Source organism: Haemorhous mexicanus, chromosome 1 (assembly GCF_027477595.1).
Source record: "Haemorhous mexicanus isolate bHaeMex1 chromosome 1, bHaeMex1.pri, whole genome shotgun sequence".
Lineage (NCBI taxonomy): Eukaryota > Metazoa > Chordata > Aves > Passeriformes > Fringillidae > Haemorhous > Haemorhous mexicanus.
Window position 1 is genome coordinate 45,967,300 of NC_082341.1, and position 20,376 is coordinate 45,987,675.

A 20,376-nucleotide genomic window follows, 5' to 3' on the forward strand; every position below is an offset into this window, starting at 1 on the left:
CGTTTATTTACACCACCTAAGATTTTTTTCCTAAAGGCTTTTTCACTAAACTCGGATTTTTGCAAAGCATTAGCATGTCAGCAGGACAGCTCAGAACCATAGAATGGTTTGGGTTGACAGGGACCTTAAAGATCATCTACTTCCACCCCCGTGGCATGGGCAGGGACACCTTTCACTAGACCAGGTTACTCAAAGCCCAGCTTTGAACACTCCCTGGATTTGGGAGTCTATTCTCTCTTCCACAACTTCTCTCTTCCACAGCTTCGTGGGGCAACCCGTTCCAGTGCCTCACCACCCTCACAGTGAAGAATTATCTCTCTAATAACTAATCTAAACATACTCTATCTTACTTTGAACTTGTGTTCTTCGAAAAAAACAGGGCAAGAAATATTCTCCCTTTTTAATGCCTTTATTAAAAGTGATCAGCTCAAACGTGGCAGTAGGCAGGTCCACAGGTTCCTGCTGCCGCTCCCAGCAGCGACTCTGAAAACAAGGATTTACAGCTCTGTCCGCTAAGGGCAGAGCCAGGATTGATTCCCAACCTTGCAAGGTCAGTGGGGATATATCCGAAGTACAGCGCAGCTTGTTGGTCCAGGGGGTCCTGGGTCCAAATGACTTTCTTTGTAGTCGGGGCGAGGAGTGACCGATGTTTTCAGCGTCTCTGCCAGCTTTAGACCTCGCTCCTGCTGTCCAAACACCACCCTGACCCCTCAATTCTGCTTTGGCTCGTCTCTTTTGGGGTGTTTTCCAGGATTTGGTGGGGTTCTTGTCCCAGTGCAGTCTGGGTTTTGAGATAAATTTGCACGTCTCCTGAGATGCAAATTCTCCCTCTCTTCCCCACCGTCGGGGGCAAGGGGTGGTGGTGGGGGGGGGGGTGTCATCTTCTTGGCAGCAGGCAAGGGTGGTACTGAAAAAGAAGAATTCTCCACAATAGAGAGTTAAACGACGATACTCAACAGGTGGTTACAACATTTAACTAACAAAAGAACTCTTGGCCAGCGATCAGTTCCCAGCTTAACTTTAAACTCTGCAGGTCCTTCTCTTAAAAAAATGGGTAACTTTTTTTACTCATAACAGTCCCCCCTCTTTTTCTTTGATCGAGCTTAAACCTAAGCTTGCATCAACTTTAATTTTTTGTATTGATTATAAATTTATTGAGCACTCTGGTAATCATAGTTACTTAACTTTGTTACTTTCCTTGGTTTCTCCAGGTTAAATGTTTTTGAGATCTTTAGGTTGGTCTGCACGGCATGTACCACTATTCTAATGAAGCAGGGACATAAGCACAGTAAAAAAAGCAATCCCTCAAGTATACACACAGTGGGGAAAGTCACTTTTTCCCATAAATCCTTTTTGAAAGTCCATAGGTTATCCCACCAACTGGAATCAAGTGTAGGAGTCTGTTCTTGGTCGTTTACATGTGCTAGTTTTTTTATCTCGTTTGAGATGTTTCTAATGATTGCATTCTTTATCTCTAATATTGCCTGGAGCCTGATGATTCTATTTAGCATAGATATCGGGGTCTGAACTTGGCCCTTACAATCTTGGCTTCTCTTAATTTCTATTGTACTTCGCTTCTTCTGTTTGATTTCTCTTAAATCTTTGTATATAGGAACTCCTAAACTTGATTCAGATTCTTTGGACAATAAAGAGAAATCTGGTCTTATTATTCCAGTAGTGCAACTACCAGACCAGTCTCCTGACAATTTAGTGTATGCTGTAGTACCAGAGATCAAAACCAGGGGTTTAGGGCTCTCCCAACATTTACACAGTTCATTCATTTTCCAAAAGGGGTTTACGTCTTTTTCAGTACACTCATAAAGTTCATATGCTTCATGGTAGATACACTTGTCCCTTTCTTTTTTCTTAACAGACTTAACTGCTAAATACCTTTTACAAACCATTTTTCGTACCACTTTTACCATGTCTTGTCTTTTTCCAGATTTACCAAGCTTGCTTCAGTAACATCACGTTCAAAGCCCAAAACGGCTTCTCCTACAGGGCACTCTCCCGGGAGTTGCTGCATAAAAGTGGCAGTATTATGGGCCATTCCATCCTTTCTCATCCTTTTCACAAAAGACCAATTCGGAGAGGTTAACACAATTAGGGTTAAAACCTGTATGGACTCTCGACAAGGAGCTTATTTCTCACTCCTCGAGGGGTTGGTAGCACTCACAGCACGGCTCTCCTGGGCTCCCCAGAGCACCAGCAATGAAAGCCATCATTACTACCCTTCCCAAGAGTCCGGTATGGGTCATCTTACACAGCCTGCCCACCCGGTCTTGCCTCTTGGTGATTTCAGTTAGACGAAGTTTTTAAGCCCTTTTAGAGTCCTTTTATTTTTACCCGCTTCTCTGGTTACCTCTCTTGGTCTGTCCTTATTAATTTTTGTTTCTCCTAGGGAGGGTACTCTGTAGAAGATTAACTAGGAGTATTTGATTTTAAGTTGGGGGAGCTTACCCAGAATTTTTACCAGAATTACTTATTAACAGTTTTTTTAACGTTTTACAAACCTCATTTAAACACAGAACTGTCTTACAACACTTTTGGATATGTTGTGATTCTGATACCAAACTCTTTCTATACAGTTCAGTCTTTTTAACTCTTCCTTCTGAGAGTCAATTTTAAGTCATTTGGTCCTTTTGTAACAGTATACTCAGGTGAATCAACTCATGATGTAGTTGAATCGCGTGCAGTGCCCGGAGGTGGGAGTGGTGTGTAATCTGATCCCGTGCCCAGGGGTGAGACTGGCCCTTTTATTCTCGTAATGTGAGTCCAACCTTTTTCTCTGGTCCGCACAGCTGAATTAGTGATGAGGAGTACCTGGAAGGGGCCTTCAAATTTAGGCATTAATGGTCCAGCATTCCATGATTTTATCAGAACCCAATCTCCTGGATTAATGTTATGAACCTTTGCATCAAAAGGGGAAATTTGGGTTCGGTATCCTCTTTTTCTAAGACCTTCAAGTGTCCTTCCAATGATTTCTAAATACTTTCTAGTAGCCTCTTCTCCTTCCAGATAGTCTCCTGTGCTATAGGGTGTTAACAAGAATGGCAGTCCAAACATCATTTCATAGGGTGAAATCCCTATGTCAGACCACAGTCTTGTTCTGATGCGCAAAAGCACTAGTGGCAAACACTTCAGCCAGTTAATTTTTGTCTCTTCTATCAATTTAGTTAGTATATTTTTGAGTGTTTTGTTCATCCGCTCCACCCTCCCAGAACTCTGGGGGTGCCATGGAGTATATAATCTCCATTCTATTCCTAAGGCTCTGATTATATTTTGCAATGTTTGGGCTACAAAGTGTGAACCTCGGTCTGAGTCTATGGTGTTCACTATTCCATATCTGGGGATAAAGTTTTCCAAAATTAAACTTGCCACAACTTGGGCTGTTTCCCTTCTAGCCGGGAAAGCTTCCACCCAATGGGTGAGATGATCTAATATAACCAGTAAATATTTGTACCCCTGCACTGGGGGCATCTCAGTGAAATCTATCTGTATGCTTTGGAAAGGTCTAAGAGCTAATTCCCTCCCTACAGGGACTACCTGTCGCAAGACTTTCTGGTTCACTTTTTGACAAATGAAACAGCCTTTTGTAATTGCTTTTGCTAGGCTATATACACCTATGCACAGGTTGTTTCTTAAGAAATGATCACATAGCCCCGGAACTCCCCAGTGGGTTAGTTTATGTAGTTCTGTTAGCACTGTCCGAGCCAGTGCTTTGTTCAAAAACACCCGTCCATCTGAAGTTAACCACTCCCCTAGTTGCCCCTGGTGTAACTTTAAATCCTTTATAACCTCTAATTCTTTTTCACTAAATATTGGTTCTTCTCTTCTTTCTCTCTCTTCAGGTGTGGTTTCTGCTTTAAGAACTTTCACTGGATCCCCTGGTTCTAAAGCTGCTTCCTTTGCTATCCAATCAGCCAATTGGTTTCCCCTAACTTCCGGACTGTCTCTTCTTTGGTGCCCCTTTTATATGGACCACCTCTATTTCTATTGGTTTCTGTAGAGATTCTAATACAGACCTGACCAGGTTCTCATGGGCTAAGCTTTTTCCTTTTGAGCTTAGATATCCACGCTCCTCCCATATTTTCCCTTCAAGTTTTCTTAACTGCCAGTATAGGGGTATTGTGTGGTGACATACAGGGTTCTAAAATTCCCTCTTGCAACAGTTGTTCAATAACTATGGCAAGCCCCTTCTTTGCTTCTGGATTGGATACTGTTTAACCCGTATGGGTGAAGTATCATCTTGCATTTTTATTGTTATCGGTAGAAGGTCCAATAGGCCCCGCTTTCCCCCTTCAGCCCATACCTCGGGGTTTATCTCTGCAACATCCCCTTGGGATAACTTCATTATTTGTACCACCATCCTCCCTTCTCTTGAGACAATCCCAGCCCCCAAATGAACTTGCAGATATCTTCCTAACAAACTTTTTTCTAACTTAGGCAGATAAATAAAATTAGCTTCATACTGTTTTGAGTTTCCCATTATTTTTACATCTTCAATCACTGATCCTCTAAATGGTTTCCCTTCAGCCCCAACACTTCACAAAATTTTTTCCCAATTGCCATACCTTCTGGTACTTTGTTGAGACAGAACTTATCTGCTCCTGTATCAACCAAAAATTCAAATTCCTCATTTAGGGGTCCCACTTCAAAGTTTACCAAGGGCTCATCTAGATGTTGCATCGGGTCCCCTAAAGTATAGAGCCCTTGACACACCTAATCGTCACCCCTAAGAATCCTCCCTAAATTGTCTTGTTCTCTGGCTATTGCCTCATCAATACTGAGCTTCCTACATAACTTCCTAATGTGTCCAGTTTCCCCACAGTAATAGCAACGCCTTTCACTCAAAGGGACTTGAGGTCTCTCCATTCCTCTAGTCCCTGACTGAACTGGCCTATCCTTGCCTTCTCCTGGTGGTGGACCCGGCCACTCTTTTGTTACCTTGTATCGTGGGATAGAATTGTTTGCCCCTACACTTTCTCTAACTACTGCAACCATGATCCTAGCCTTGGCCTTTGCTCTTTCTTCCTCCCTCCTTAAATACACCTTTAATGCTTCTCTCAGTAACTCGTTAATGTCCTTCTCTTGCCAATCTTCAATCTTTTCCAGTTTTCTCCGTATATCAGGCCAAGATTTGGTAACAAATTGGACCTTTAGTAACACTTGGCCTTCCGTGGTGTCTGGGTCTATTTTGGAATACAGCTGGAAATTCCGCTTTAGGCGATTAAGCCAAGTAGCAGGAGTTTCATCTTTCTCTTGTGCACCCTCAAATGCCATTTTGGTATTAGTTCCTTTGGGAACTGACTCTTTGATTCCCCGAATTATCAAAGACCTATATTCCATCATGGCCTTCCTCCCCTCCTCCTGATTAGGGTTCCAGTTGGGATCTGTTAGTGGCAATTTCTGTTCACCTGCTAGCACTTGGGGTCCCAGATGGTTATCTTTCTCCCAAATTCTTATGCCAGCCGGCCTAATCATCTGGACCTCTTCTGGGGAGGATAATATATTCAGAATGGAATTCATCTTCCCCCAAGTGTAGATATTTGGACCTAAGAATTGATCCACTTGGTTAGCTATGCCCACTGGGTCCTCAACTAAATGCCCTAACTCCTTGAATCCTCTCACCTCAGAAGCGGTTAGAGGAGCAGTCACAAAACCAACACCTCCTGCTACTCCTCCCATAGGAACTTCTCTGAGGGGAAAAAGTCTCTCTACTTTGGAGGTCTCAGATCGGGTATTGCAGTATGGCCCATCTTCAGACATCAAACTACCAGTATGAGAGATATCAGGATTCCCCTGAACTCTCTGCAGGTCACCAGGTGTATTCGGTGATAATGATTTATCAGGCAAGGAGGCATTTGTGTCCCAGCTAGGAGGAGGTAAAGGGACAGCAATAGGAGGGGGAGAAGAGCCTGTGTGCATATTAAGTGGAGCTGGAGAAGGGGTGGAGAATGCAGCCTGTGGAGTAGACGCTTGTGGTGGTGCAGAAGGAACTGGAGGAGCTGAAGGGGGTGGTGAGGGAGTGGTTACTAGGGGAGATACTGGGTCTGCCGTAGGGGAAGCCAAAGGGGTAGAAGAAGGAATTACAGGAGGTGATAATGAGATAGCAGCCGGGGGAATGGCCGGATCTGCCCTTTGAGGTGCCCGAGGAAGAGGATTGTAAGGTAAAGGGGCACCCGGAGGCAAATAATCCAGGGGATCCCATCTTTTACTAGTTCCAGCATCCCCTCCTTCATTCCCCTCCTTCTTCCTCTGCACCCTACAAATTCTCACACCTTCATCCTCGATAGCACTCTTTAACCAGCAAGCTGCATACAATAATTGCTCGGGATCGGTATCCTCCCAAGCTGACAGATATTGACTCAGTTGCTGACACATCCACTTGTCCTTTGTCCCACACCAAGGCCATCCTCCTTGCACTTCTAATTCTGGCCAGACTTCTACACAGTAATGGATCATCTTAACCTTATCTAATCCCTCAGTAGCCTCTATAGAATCCCATCTCTCTAACAATTCTCCTAAGGGACTATGGGGAGGTATATTCCTCAGCTTCTTGCCAGTCTTCTTGCTGTTACATCCTCCCATTTTTCAGGTCTCAACAGAAAAAACTCCCAAAGGTGCCTCTACTGACAGGTAATGTCAATAAAAATTGCCTGAAGCTCAGGACTTTATATTTATACAACTGCCTGATCTCTTGACTGCCAAACCTTACCAATGTCAGGTCTTATGTCTATCAGGACTTTAAACACGAAACCCCGGCGTAAGAGCCCAATTCGTGCCTGACCTCCTTCGTCAGGAAAAAACTGCCTGATCTCTTGACTGCCCAACTTTCCTAGTGTCAGGTCTTATGTCTATCAGGACTTGAACCCACATAACCCCGGCGTAAGAGAAGGAGCCATGCCTGCCTCCTTCGCCGAGATCTGTGCCTGACTCCCTTTGTCAGGACTTTATTTGCCTGCAGGGCTTTGAGCTTGCTCGAATCCTTCTCAAGACTTACAATTTGCCTGACTTCCAGGACTTTTGGATTGCGTGCCACTCACACCCAAAATTCCTCCGCACACCCGGAGTCGGGGGGCCCTCTCTCCCCCTTCGGAGGCACTCACTCACACTAATTCCACACGCTTCCTCCCGTTCCCGGCCGGCCCCCTCGCAGGAGTCCGGAAACTCGGTACAAGGGAGTCCCACTCGCTTCGAGAATCTGAGCTGCCAGTCCTCGTCTCATTCACACTACACTCACTCGCCCCCACTCCCGCCGCTGGATATTTCTCACCAATCCAACGCTCCTCGGTGTCACTGGTCCCGAGCTGATCTCCTCAGGTCCTGATAGCCAGCTGTCCCAGAGATCCTAAGGTGGGCAGCCGTCCCAGTCCTGGTGTCCTCTTCAGGCGTGGCTCTCCTGGACGATTCCCCCAGCTGAAATAAACAGGGCAGGAGATAGTTCTCCTTTTTAATGCCTTTATTAAAAGTGATCAGCTCAAAACGGGGCAGTAGGCAGGTCCACGGGTTCCGGCCGCCGCTCCCAACAGTGACTCTGAAAACAAGGATTTGCAGCTCTGTCCGCTAAGGGCAGAGCCAGGATTCCCGTCCTCGCAAGGGCAGTAGGGATATGCCCCAGATTCAGTTCAGCTTGTTCGGTCCAGGGGGTCCTGGGTCCAAATGACTTTCTTTGTAGTCGGGGCGAGGAGTGACCGATGTTTTCAGCGTCTCTGTCAGCTTTAGACCTCGCTCCTGCTGTCCAAACACCACCCTGACCTCTCAATTCTGCTTTGGCTCGTCTCTTTTGGGGTGTTTTCCAGGATTTGGTGGGGTTCTTGTCCCAGTGCAGTCTGGGTTTTGAGATAAATTTGCACGTCTCCTGAGATGCAAATTCTCCCTCTCTTTCCCACCGTCGGGGGCAAGGAGTGGTGGTGGTGGGGGGGGGGTGTCATCTTCTTGGCAGCAGGCAAGGGTGGTACTGAAAAAGAAGAATTCTCCACAACAGAGAGTTAAACGACGATACTCAACAGGTGGTTACAACATTTAACTAATAAAAGAACTCTTGGCCAGCGATCAGTTCCCAGCTTAACTTTAAACTCTGCAGGTCCTTCTCTTAAAAAAACGGGTAACTCTTTTTTTACTCATAACATTCTTCCTTGTTCTGTCACTACAAGAACTTGAAGGCTCCCTTCATGTACTGGAAGGTCATAATTAGGGCAGCCCAAAGCCTTCTCCAGGCTGAGTAACCCAAATTCTCTCTGTCTTTCCTCATAGGAGAGGTGCCCCCATCCCTCTGATCATCTTGGTGGTCCTCCTCTGAAATCACTCCAACAGGTCCATGTCCTTCCTGTGCTGGAGTCGGCAGAGCTGGATCCAGTACTCCAGGAGAGGTAACTGTCAGCAGAGTCTTTCACCTGGGTCACCCAAAAAGAAAAATAACCTGGCATCCATCAGCCGAGTGTATGGAAAAAGTCTAACCCATTGAGGTGGCCCAGCTGTATTGAACCCTGATTGCACCTAAGGAGATGACAAAAGTATAGTTGACAGAGCTTGGGATTTTCCAGTGTAAGTAAAAGGAGTAAAAGTAAGTAAACATTCAAATTATGGATTTTGTCCATTAATTGTCCTCAAGGCGTGCAGAAGGAACTGTCACAGCAGAGATGCAGTATTAGTGAGCCAGAGACAGAGGAAATGTTGATCATTGAATCTGTCCCATTACAAACAGGAAGAAGGGATGTAATGGCCTTCTCCCATGACACCAGTGGACACTTCAAAAGCCAGTATCACCTTCCATATCTGGACAAGTGGTGAAAGCAGAGCACTGGAATGACACAGCTAAATGAAGAACAGACCAGGAAGCAGCAAGCTGGGAAAAGGCTGTTTGGAACACACACAAGCAGGAGGGCTGCTCCATCCAGACACTTTCTGAAACAGAGTAGCCCCAAGGGAAAACTGCCCTTCTTCCATAGTTTGAGAGGGAAAAATGGGATCCATGGCAATTTCCATTCCTCAACATTGTCTTTGTCTTACTGACTACAGCCTGCATATTAACTAATGGCCCTAAAAGCAGCAGTGACTAATTTAGGATTAATGGGCCATTTTGAGTAGGCAGCTGAATTGGTGGCAAATATTACCTGATTTTTATTTACTTCACACACAATCAGGAATAAGTGACAAAATTCCATCAAAATTGTTTGGATCAACTCTTGAGACAGATAAGGCCTGACTCCTTCCAAATCTCTTTCAGTAAACACAAGGCAAAGGTGGAATCTACATTCAAGACAGGAGACTCAGGACATGTTTACAGGAGGCCCTGGAGCATGCCCTCAGGGAAGGGCATCCAGGTCAGTCCTCATAACTGAAAACAACATCCATGTGGCAATCAAGGGAGTACAGAAAGACAGACCATATGCACAGAGGCTGTTCCTGAGCATAAGCAGCTCTACAGTAGTTGAAACTGGCCTAAAAGACCTGGCAGGAGCTGTGCTATGCCTTGTGAGCTTGCACCTCTCTGTCCTCTGCTCCACCACTCAGTCCACACTGGCAGCATCACTTCTTCAGGTTCCTCAGCAAGCTGTGCAGAAAAAGGTGTTACCAACACATTGCCACCAGTCATGTTGACTGGCAACTTTTATGGGGATTTTATATAGCCCATCTAAGAGACGGTGTTGGCATTTGGTTGGGCCAAATGGTTTGGGTTTCTCTCATTCCTCTTCTTCAGCAGTTCCTTGCTACAGAGCTTAGAATGACTGTGCATGAATGAAAGGATTGAATTTTCAAGAAGGCTTGAGCTGCAGTAACAGCCTCAGCTTCTGCTGATCTGGATTCATCTGCCAGCTCTGTACTGCAAAGATCCCTGCACCTGGAAGTGCTTACCTTGGCTGCTTCTGCACACTTATTAGCAAAGAGACCCCAGTGAAATGAAGCACAAAAGAACAGAAATGCATGTTTTCAAGAACCAGCCACAAAGAGAGCAACCCCTGAATGGCCAAGGTGTAACAAGAGAACAGCACAAAACACTGAACAGAGGAACCTCCCTTTCACTGATACCTTTGCCCCTACGCTTCTGCCAATGCAGGGACCAAGGGCAAATGAGATGCTGGGAAAAGATGAAACTAATAACAGGTGCCAAAAAGCTGTCACACAGGATCAGGCTAAAAAGCATTTTGTTTCCTTTTCTGGCTGTGGCAATAACCAGAAGTAAGAAAAGGAACAGAACAAGATACATGTGTATCCTGGGCAGTTTGAGCCTTCACTACCATTTACTCTCCCCACTGAATGGACCAGCAACTTTCTGAGCTGCCAGCCAAATCCAAACTGTAGTGGTTGATCATCATTCTGGAATCTGTCTGCTTTCAATTTCTCTAGCCCACCTTCACAGATATTTGTTGTCTGTCTTGACAACCACTGTGGGAATGTACCATATGCTCATTATTTCTTTTTGTTTAAACCTTCAATCCATTCCTGTCAGTGTTGTCTGGCTTTAGCTGTCTCCTGCACTCAGTGCTATGTCAGTCTTCAAAAGGAGAAAAGGAGATAACAGACCATCCATGTCACACCTGCAGTGTGCATTAGGTTGTGATAAGGGTTTTTGTGCTTGCTGTTGCTAACCTCCGGAGCTTCCACAAAGGACTCCAGGGTAGAAATGAGGTTCTGAGGAAAACAGCACAGAATTGCAAACAAAATGATCACTTTTCATGGCTAATATTTGGAGGGGGATCATTTGGATCAGGGGCCCCAAAAAGCAGTGTCTACTTCACAAATAATTAACAGCTGCACCTGGGGTCTCAAGCTTCCCTCTGCTCCCCTCACAACCCACTGGAACAGATCTCTGCTTTACTACTCACAACCAGTATTTTCTAAGGAAACAATTCTGACCAAACAAATTGTTTCTAAGGAAACAAATCTTCTTCAAACATGTCTCATCCAACCTGAAGAAGCAGGAGCTAGAGCAAGCCCCTCCAGCCGAAGTGAGCGGGGACTCTGGGGCAGTGAAAATGTCAACAGCGGTAAGGACAAGATACTATTTTGTCCTGTGTGGGGAGAGCAGTCAGGGTTTGAGAGAAATGTTTCTGCCATCCAAATCTAAGCCTCTTTAAAAGTGCAGGAGAAGACACATTGCATTTCTGTCTGCAAACCTCCCTAACAATCCTAGCTCCCCTCTTTTGCTTGCATGCTTGAGAGTCCTTTCAGTCTCATGAGAATAACACCATCATTCCCACAGGATCAAATACAGTATTTTCCATGAGGAAGCCTGTTTGGAAGCCTCCTACATCATGCTGCCCTTATGCAACTAAATGTACAATTGAAATTACATTTGGTCTTGTTGATGGCACAAAAAAAAAAAAGGAGATTATTTTAACTTTCTAGGGGAATTACTGCATTCTTTTTGGATAAGAGCTTCAAAGAAAACATACTGCCAACATGAAGTGAGCTTGCCATCCAGAAGAAATTAGGTACAAACCTCAGATCCATGCCAGGATTTCATCTATGCTTTTCTTCAACAGAAACCAAAGGACATTTATTTTTTATTCACGTGCTTGTCTCCACAAATTCAGAGCTTTGTTCTTTAGGAAGCTGGGCTATACCTAACAAATAGAGGGGAGCCATCAGTTGCCATGGGCACTGCTTAGCTCTGGTGTTACTTGCAGACACAAGCTATTGTACTGCCCAGGGAAAGGTTATCCATCTCTAGAAGTCTCACTGCACATAAGCTGAGAACTCTGCCTTATTGCTATGACTGGAAGAATGACTAAAAAGTTACTATTACTATGGTAATGATATTATAGCTGGTGATTCTTTAGCAAAGTCTCTGACTAATAGAAGAACTGTAGGCTTGAGTTTTCATTGCTACTTGTTAGCTGTGCATGGAGAAAGAAAATTCCCTCAGGAAAATTCTGAGACTTTTCTGAGAGCTGTTTCATAGCAGCTCTCACTTGCGTTTCTTTCTCATAAATGCACACAGTGTGAACTGTGAAAATAACATATATTATGTCAACTAGTTTGTTTTCCTAGCCTAGACTGACACTGAAAGTTCAACATTTTTATTGCTTTATCAGGAAAGAGAATTTCAAGCAGAAAAAAATAAATCAAATAATCTATTCAGAGAAGCCATAAGCTACCATTATCCAGTAGTATCACTGAGATGCCTCTATAATGCATAATCCATAACACTAAGAGTGATGCCAGACTGCACTCTCCTAAATGAAATAAGAATGAACCATAAACACTCACATGAATCTTTGGGGGGATATCTCATTACTGCAGGAGATAATGGCCAATATTGCATGCAATTTTCTAGTTTTAAATGATAGTAAACTGTCAGTTAGAGACTAATACTAATAAGAAACCATTCCTTTGCCAGAAGGATTGCTTCTTGTAGTTTTTCCTGTGTTCCCTGCAGTATATGTTTTCTATAACACTTCTGTTGAAGCTGAAAAACAGTATGTGATTACATGCTGTATTGTTATAATTTGAGCCCCTGGGTACTATGTTAGTGATGAGATTTTCTTTAAGCACTACTCTTTTATAGTTCTTTTAAAAAGATTATCTTCCTCCAATTTCCCCAGAGAATTTTAATTATTAAGAGTACAGCCTCTACCAAATGTTGTTGATTCAAGCAGTCAGAATTGAATCACAACAAAGGTGTTAAAGAGGTGGCATGGTGTATCTTACTGCACTGTGCAGTAAGATACAGTTTTAATTTTTTTTTTTTTTTCTCTCACACTAAATTTGCCCGTGGTCTTGGACAAGTCTTTGAACTGCCTTCTTTCTCGGGTATGCTAAGACATGTTTATAGAATCTCAAAATGATCACCAAGGTTGAAAGAAACATTCAGGATCATCCAGTCCATGTGTCCATCCAGCACTGCCACTGGAACACCTAACCCACATCACCCAGAGCCAGAGGCCTCACAAACACCCCAGGGATGGTGACCCCACCATCTCCCTCGGCAGCCTGTTTCAATGCCTGACCACACTAACACTGATTTTTTTTTTTTTTTCTAATATGTAATCTGAATCTCCCCTGTCTGATCTTAAGGCCATTCTGTCTCGCCCTCTCACTGCAGGCCCGGTAGAAGAGATCGGCCCCCACCTGGCCACAGCCTCCTTTCAAGTGCTCCTAGAGAGCGATGAGGTGCCCCCAGAGCCTTCTCTTCCTGGAGATTTAGCCCCTTGAGGGAAGAAGCCTTACCTTGATTTTTTCCTCAGTTTTAACCTTCAGCAACCTGACTAAACTGTACTGAGACAACCCCCAGCCTTCTCTCTGGGCTGCCACTAATCTGTAGGACCTGCACCAGCCGATCGAAGAAATCTTTCCCACTCCAACTAAGCCGTAGCTCCGCGATCCGCGCCAGGAGGGGCGGGCGGAGGGCGGCGCTGAGGGCCGTGCCCGCCCTCCCGGGCCGGGCGGTGCGGAAGCGCAGGCGGCCGGGGCTGCGTCCCCGCCAGACCCCGGGAGGCGGAGCGAGAGCCCGGGAACGGCGGCATCCTCCGGCGCGGCCATCGCCGGGCTGCTCCATGGAGAAGCGCGGCCCGGTGCTGCACATCGTGGTGGTGGGCTTCCACCACAAGAAGGGCTGCCAGGTGAGGGGGTGCGGGTGTCCCTCGCCTCTCCGCTCCGCTCTTGCTTCCTCCCGGCCCTCCCTCTGTCCCCTCCCCCGCGCCGAGCGGCGCCTGCCCGGCTGGCCGGAGGGGCGCGTCCCGCGGGGCCGGGGCGCTTCGCGCTGCTCAGGGGGCGGTGAAGGACGGACTGGGAGCGGGCGAGGCCTCGCTTGGCCGCGGCCTCCCCTGGCTGGGGGATGCCTGGCTGGGCTGTGACTCGGCTCGCCCCGGGCAGTTCGTGGTCACGGAGCTGCCTCCATTCCCGCCCCGCCTCGGTGCTCCGCCGGGAGCGAGGCGGAGCGAGGGCCGGCGGGGTGAGCTCCCGGGAGTGAGGGGCCACGGCGCACACCGTGGCACCGTATCTGTTTCGAATCGTGCGTGCTTGATGCGTTCAGACAGAGAATCCGGAGGAGAAAACTCCAAATGGTGTTTTAATCTACCTTCCTCTATTCCTGCCGGCCCATCACTGGGCGCTCAGGTATATCTTCTACCAAACAGCCCCAGGGTAATAAGCTATCCTAGATTTAAGTTTTCTTTGCCTGTTTCTTCCCCGCTTTCATAAATGCTTGACTGCTTCATGTGGTCTGTAAGGTAGAAGGATTTTATGTCATGTATTTCATAGCCGGCTTATGTTGTGATTGTTTTAATTTTTTTTTAACTGTTGAAGCAGGAGATGCGGTTGCCCAGCTGGGCTGCCCACACAGTTGTTTTGCTATGATAAGAGCAGATAGACATAATGTTGGATTTCCAGTGTGTCTTCTTCCATAGCGAGTTCGTGGCATTTATAAAAATTGCCAAGACATAATCAACGTGATGGCTATTGTTGTACAAGGGTTGATCTGACGTAAACACATTCCATACAAGGTAGCTGAGAATTAAATTATCGCTTTAGCAAAAAATCCGAGCACAGTTCCTCAGAGACTAAGGTGCAATAACTCAATTTCTGAAAGATGCGCATGGTTTTCAAGTGCATCCTTTCTCCTCGGGGTGTCTGGGTGCTGTTCACATATGGATGTTCACAGGATCAGTTCCTGTGAAGTAATTAGATCATCTGGATTGTGAGGTTTGTGATATTTATCAGGCACTTTCTTGTCAAACACTGTTACAAGATGAGCCTTAGTTGGATAGCTGTAGGAGGAAGAGCATATTTTTGCCCTCTCCTTGTTGTTGGTCTCTTGGAAAAGACCTAGGCTTTTGTTTCTTCTGTTCTTCTGGAGTGCGTATTAATTTTCTTGCACATTAAGTGGTGTTGATGCAACGGAAAAAAAAGAACAAAAAACCCAAACCTCCAAAGTATAAATTAGTAGCATTGAATTTTATTTTGTTGCCTTTAAAATGTTTATAGAAGTACATTTTGAGGTGTTGTCAAAAATTAGGTCAGAATACCTCTGAACTGAAGTTTTTTTATCTCAAGAAATGACCTGGAGAAGCTGGAGAGGAAGGCAGTTTGGGAAGGGGACAAGGTAGCTGAGTCACAGGGAGGAGAACTGCAGGAATAAAGTGACAGTCAGTAGAACCACAACCAGGCTTCCTAAGGGAAAGCTAAACAGAAATCTAATTTTAAATGTATCCTACTTCTGACTTGGCAGATTTTTTCCTGAACTATGGGGAACGTTTCCTAAAAGAGCTGGAGGTGAGGAGTGGCACAGCTATAGCCTAATGAGTTTGACATCAGTAGTGTGCAAGACTCTAGAGAATTTGTGAAGGAAAGAATTAATTAACAATGTGAAACTAAGTAGATTCTGTCCTATGTGCATTTGCTAAAGATAGATTATGCCTGACTGACCTGCATCTTTTTTAAGAATAAGTGATTGAATTCCTTTCTCTGTGAAAGAAATGGAGTACCTCTAATCTGCTGGGAACTTGATAAGAGATCATGCTTATTCTTAAGGCAGGGATACAGGAGAATTAGTCCAAGGGCTGGTACTTGGGTAAAGAGTAGCATGAAAGAGAGGAAGCAGAAACAGATTTCAGTCAGAAGAGGAACTATTGGTTTGAAAGGTACTTGCAAGAAGTGTTTCTCAAGATTGAAAGTGGTGCTGGTATTGTTTACACCATAAAATTGAACTATGATAAGCAAACTTGAGGAATCGGTATTTCAAAGGAAAACTGGAAAGTTGTGCAAGAGCTGGACAATAAGGAATACTGGATTGATAAAAATGGGGTGCCTTATGATGTTGTGCAATGGGAATAAATAATAACAGTATAAGCTTGGGAATTGACACAAGGAAATGTCTGGAAGAGAAATGAGACCACGTGTGATCAAGGCTAAGTCACCAAAGTAGTGTGATTTGAGGGCAAGAATGGCAATATACATAATCCTATTGTGTGATAATATGTTTATCGATACTTGTAAATTCTGATCCACTTTTCAGAGAAAGGATTTGAATTCTCTCTTCCAGAACTGGATGAGATAGTCCCTGGGCAGTCTGTGTTAAAGGAGAATGTAGAAGAGCTTCCCTAGCTAGGCTAACAGAGTAGATTTGGAGGTTGTTCCCATACCTACAGAGGTGAATGCATTCTTCCCTTTTCCTCTCCTGCCCTTCACAACTGGTAAGCAGAGGCAGTTGTGGTAAGCTGAAATGGGGAACTGAGGTGACCAAAATAGCAAGCCTTGTTTTGGTGGGTTGCTTTTGAGGTAGTTGTTTCACAGGTTCTGTTTGCCAGGTGGACAGCTGCAGAGGACAGACACACAGGCACAAGAGGACCAGTGAGGGTGAATCACGTCTTTTGAAGTGCTGGCCACATTCCCTAGGATGCAGCCCAGGATGTGGTTGGCTTTCTGGGCTACAATATGTAAAGTGCTCATTGTCGGCTCACGTTGAGTTTTTGGTCAACCGTCATCCCCAAATCCTTTTCCACAGGGCTGCTCTTAATGACCTTTAAAGTATTGATAATAGCCTTTGAAGTATTCATTGAAACCCTGCATTACATGTAGTTGCATTACAAGAAACTGTTGGAAAGTTAACAATGAGGAGGAAAAACCACATGTTTAATCTAAATGATTGTTGGCGCAAGAACCAGTGGATAGGAAGCGTCTGAGCATGTGCTGCAGACTGTGTATCTGAAACTGTGACATGCAGAAAAGCAAAGGTCTACAGCAGTGCTCAAATGGACACCACTCAGAGTGAGTTTGGAAAGCTTAAGATTGCAAGTTCATAGAGCTAGGTTGCCTAACAGGAATCCACCTGGTTTGCCTGAGAGGGCTTCTTTCAGTTTATGTTCCCACCTCTTTTCTTTATAGTCTTACTAGTAAATGCATGTGGATCTAGGATTTTCTATGGATTTCTTAATGCTAGGTTCTTTCATTAGCTGTCTTTGCTTCTGAAGCTTCATCACTTGAAATGTACAGCTCTTCCTCTTGGTTAACTTATAGGATAAGAAATGTGTAACATGCAAAGGCTTTGATGTGCAGTTTGGAAATGTATAGGATTTTCTTTTTCTTTCACAGACTCGAAAAACAGTCCATATGCATTTGTTTTTGGAATAGAAGGAGAGTCAGAGAATCTCTGTGTGCCTTTGGATTGGGAGTATGAGTGCCACAATTGTTCCTCATGCTCTCTTCAAAGGGTAACTGGTTAACTGTGGGTTATTTTGCTGGAATATAAGAGACAAAGTGAGTTTTTCCATACGTACATTGTTAAGTCTGGGGATCCAGTTACCAGACAGTTATTAAAAGCTTGGGAGTTGCCACTCACTGTCCGAAGGCTTTTTGTTATCTGAAACCTAAAGCAGTAAAAATTGTGAACACACTGGGAGGAGTTTTCTCTAGCAAGTATGGAGTAAATATTTGGAGAACCTGCAGGTTTTTGTTTGTCTGCATAAGCAGATTGCCATGCTGTTTCTTTGGACCCCTCAGTTACTGAGTTGAACTGTGAATGCAAGGAGATATGCAAACAGTGCTGGTTGCTGTCTCTTTTTGCTAAGGATGAGAGGTAGTCATGGCAGTGTCCTGAGAATGGGAGGAGAATCTTGGCTGCAAACTTCTAGGTCCACCTAGTATTTGACACACTTTCAACAGGCCCATTAAGGAAGGGAATGGCAATTGGCAGGATGCAGGAATGGTGACAGGTTTCTTGGCTTTGTACGTGCTGGCTGACTTATGGGAACCTTCCTTAGTGAGTCATTAAATAGTAAATGTCCCACAGTGGGCAGAACTCATGGGCAGTATGCATTCAATCATGGGTTTTATGCATCTGAAATTAAATGACAAACATTAAAAATTCCTTTTGTGATCCCTCTTTGCTATGGATAAGAGGAATGGCCTCAGGAAAATGTAACAGCAAAAGCAGTGCTTCATTGTATGTAGTTGCTCAAACTCTTCCACATAAATGTAAAACACACAGTTTTGGTGCAGTAGGAGTTCTACACACTTCTCAGGCTCTGAAGGACTCAAGGCACAAAAGCATTGGGGCACAAAGTGACAATAAGGGAAGTCTGCCACAGAAATGGTCTGATGTGTTCTGGAGTGTCTGTAGCTGCCCTGCTCATTACCTACTGCAGCAGGTTCTATTCATCTGCTTCAGTGTAGGGTGGTAAGACTTGGACTTCAGGACTATTTGTACCTTTCTACTGGAGTGGCTGAAAACAAATTCCTCAGTAGTTTTGAGGAACTGTAGTAGTGAGTGACTAGTGATTTCAGAGCAAAAAAGGGGAAAGATTTTTTTTTTGGAATCATGAAAGACTTTCTCTCATTACAAGCGAGTGATAAAGCACCTAATTTGCCTTACAACACTTCAGTTTTTGAAAGCATTATCTAGTGTGGAAGGTCCTTACCTACCTTGTAATAAAAGTCTTTAGCAAAAATGCAACCTGAACAGACCTTAACTAGAAGATGCAAGCTGTGTTGAAAATACAACAATGGAAAGACCTTTGATTTATAGTCATAGTAGAAGACTGAAAGTCCTGTGGTGCAGTTGTGATCATGTGTGCTGTGACCGTCACTTGAGCTCTGTCTCCAAGCTTTATTTACATGGAGAAGCAGAGAGATAATAGTGTCTGAGGGTGTAGGAAGGCCTAAAATATCACAAGTACCCTAGAAATAATTCATTTTGAAGGCAGAGTTAAAATGAGAACTGATGTCTTAGTAAAGAAGAGGATGGAAACATTTCAGCAAAGCTGGAAAAACTTGTGGGTAGGAGAGCTAGGCACAAGTCCCTGTAAATGCCCTGGCTTGTTGCTGAGGAAGTGCATGGTCCTTTTGCTGCTGAAGTGCCTGACCTACCACAACAATCCCTGCCTTCTCCTGATGCTGCAAGGCTTCTGAGCTAATCACATCTGAGTGAACTCGGGCACTGTGTCACCAGCAGTGAGGCCACACAGAATCTCACTTTATTTGGGGCAAGACCCAGCTTTTCTGGGTTGCACTTGCTCAACTGAGCAGTCGAACACATCACTGCTGACCTTGTGCATCAGGTGAGCATTGTCTTATGTACCCTCTTAAAAGCTTAAAATTATTCCACTTTACTCTTGGCTCACTTTAATATATGCATTTCTTACTGTGTTGTGGGAAAAAAATTGAATTGTGAGTGGTAGGGTAGGTGAGGAAGTGCCCTGTGTGTCCTGGAATGCTCGTGCTCCCGGTTGGTTTTGTTTGCCTGAGATCTTTGATCTGTGAAATAACGGCAGTGTATCTTGACCCACTTCTCTGTACTTCTGTGGAGGATGACATTTCAAACTCCCACAGACATGGGAATGGATTACTGTAAATACCAAAAGGCAAATTTCCATGGAATCCTAAAGTTTGCTGTAAGGATCTTCAAGGTATTGAACTTTATCATGTAAATGTGATGCCCGCTTTCTCCAAAGTAGTGTCTGAGTGCTCGTCTGTGTGAGACTGTTTTTGTGTGGACTGTGCTTGAAGACCAATCCCCCCTTTTGCCTGACCAGAGGTTTTCTTCCTGTCATGCAAAGGAAACCTAAGATCAGGAATGAAATAGCTGATTCCCAGTTTAAGAGAAGAACCTGAATATAATACTTGAGAGGGAAGAATGTGCTTTAATTCTTCCTGAATTGTGTATGTGATCTTCATCATTTGAGAGCTTCAAATACTTGAGCTCTGGAAGATGGTGCTTGTTGTGATCTGCAGAAATGGGCACCTGACATGGCCTTTTTCCCTGGTGCCTAGGAAGCAGGTATTTTTAAGCAGAAATGTTGGCAACTTAGGCTTGACTTTGGAGGATTAGGAGATGTCTAAATAATGAGCAAGGTCAGTCTGCACTTCTTATCAACTCTTGCAACTGCTTACGTTTCCAGGTCTGCTGCACTCTTGATTTTGGCACTTTTTTTTTTTTTTAAGAGGGAAATATTGAAGTTGTTCTCTTCTATAGATTCCATGGGTGGGAAGTTTCAGGGGAAAACTTTTCCAGCCTGTCTTAGTCCCTGTTTTGTTTGCTGCCTTTCTTCTAAAACTCTGCTTTACTGGAGAATTATTTTTTTCCCTTCTTGATCTTTGTCACTCCAGTAGTTGCTGTGATTCTCTTAGATGTGCTTGATGCTCTTAAACATGCAAGTGAAGTGTGTGCTTTGTTGTCTTTAAATTCCCTGTGTCTTTGTTTCAGGGGAGCACAGTGTGCAGGTATTATGCAATAGGTAATCTTGTCTAGTGATTAAACAAGATCTTGTTAATGGAACAACAGAAAAAAAATAAGTTGAAAAGGAACTAGGCTAGAATCAAGCTGAAGTGCTTTGTTCCTATTTCTATTGATGATAACCTATAAACATTAGCACAATTCCTTTGGTTTTGTTCCCTGCTTTAATGATATTAAAGCACTTTAAAGGACCATTATGA

The 20,376-nt window shown here is 44.4% G+C and overlaps 2 protein-coding genes across 6 annotated transcripts in view; one reads left to right on the top strand and one right to left on the bottom strand.

The window, feature by feature from the left end:
- Window positions 1-401: 401 nt before the first annotated feature.
- Window positions 402-13,361, bottom strand: LOC132328523 (uncharacterized). Of its 4 annotated transcripts, none has more exons than XM_059848434.1 (2): window positions 13,177-13,358; window positions 402-7,960 (listed from the first exon to the last, which is right to left on the bottom strand). In XM_059848434.1, exon 2 carries the CDS (start codon window positions 6,589-6,591, stop codon window positions 4,723-4,725), a length of 1,869 nt encoding a protein of 622 aa, XP_059704417.1. In that variant the 5' UTR covers window positions 6,592-7,960; window positions 13,177-13,358; the 3' UTR covers window positions 402-4,722. The 4 variants fall into 4 exon arrangements, 1 of the variants encoding a protein (XP_059704417.1); XR_009486810.1 differs by lacking the exon at window positions 402-7,960 and adding an exon at window positions 7,968-11,570 and having other exon boundaries at window positions 13,177-13,361; XR_009486808.1 differs by lacking the exon at window positions 402-7,960 and adding an exon at window positions 7,968-8,499 and having other exon boundaries at window positions 13,177-13,354.
- A 42-nt stretch (window positions 13,362-13,403) lies between these two features.
- The window catches only part of AVL9 (AVL9 cell migration associated), a 41,727-nt gene continuing 34,754 nt past the window's right edge, over window positions 13,404-20,376 (top strand). Inside the window, exon 1 of one of the 2 annotated variants that reach the window (XM_059848411.1) lies at window positions 13,404-13,568. In XM_059848411.1, the coding sequence (XP_059704394.1) occupies window positions 13,503-13,568 (66 nt within the window). In that variant the 5' untranslated portion in view covers window positions 13,404-13,502. Of the gene's footprint in view, window positions 13,569-13,736; window positions 14,065-20,376 lie in introns of those variants that run through there. The other variant, XM_059848405.1, reaches the window with a different exon arrangement.

Excerpts from the sequence above, each read along its gene's own strand:
- LOC132328523 (XM_059848434.1), bottom strand. The coding sequence starts at position 6,591 with ATGGGAGGATGTAACAGCAAGAAGACTGGCAAGAAGCTGAGGAATATA.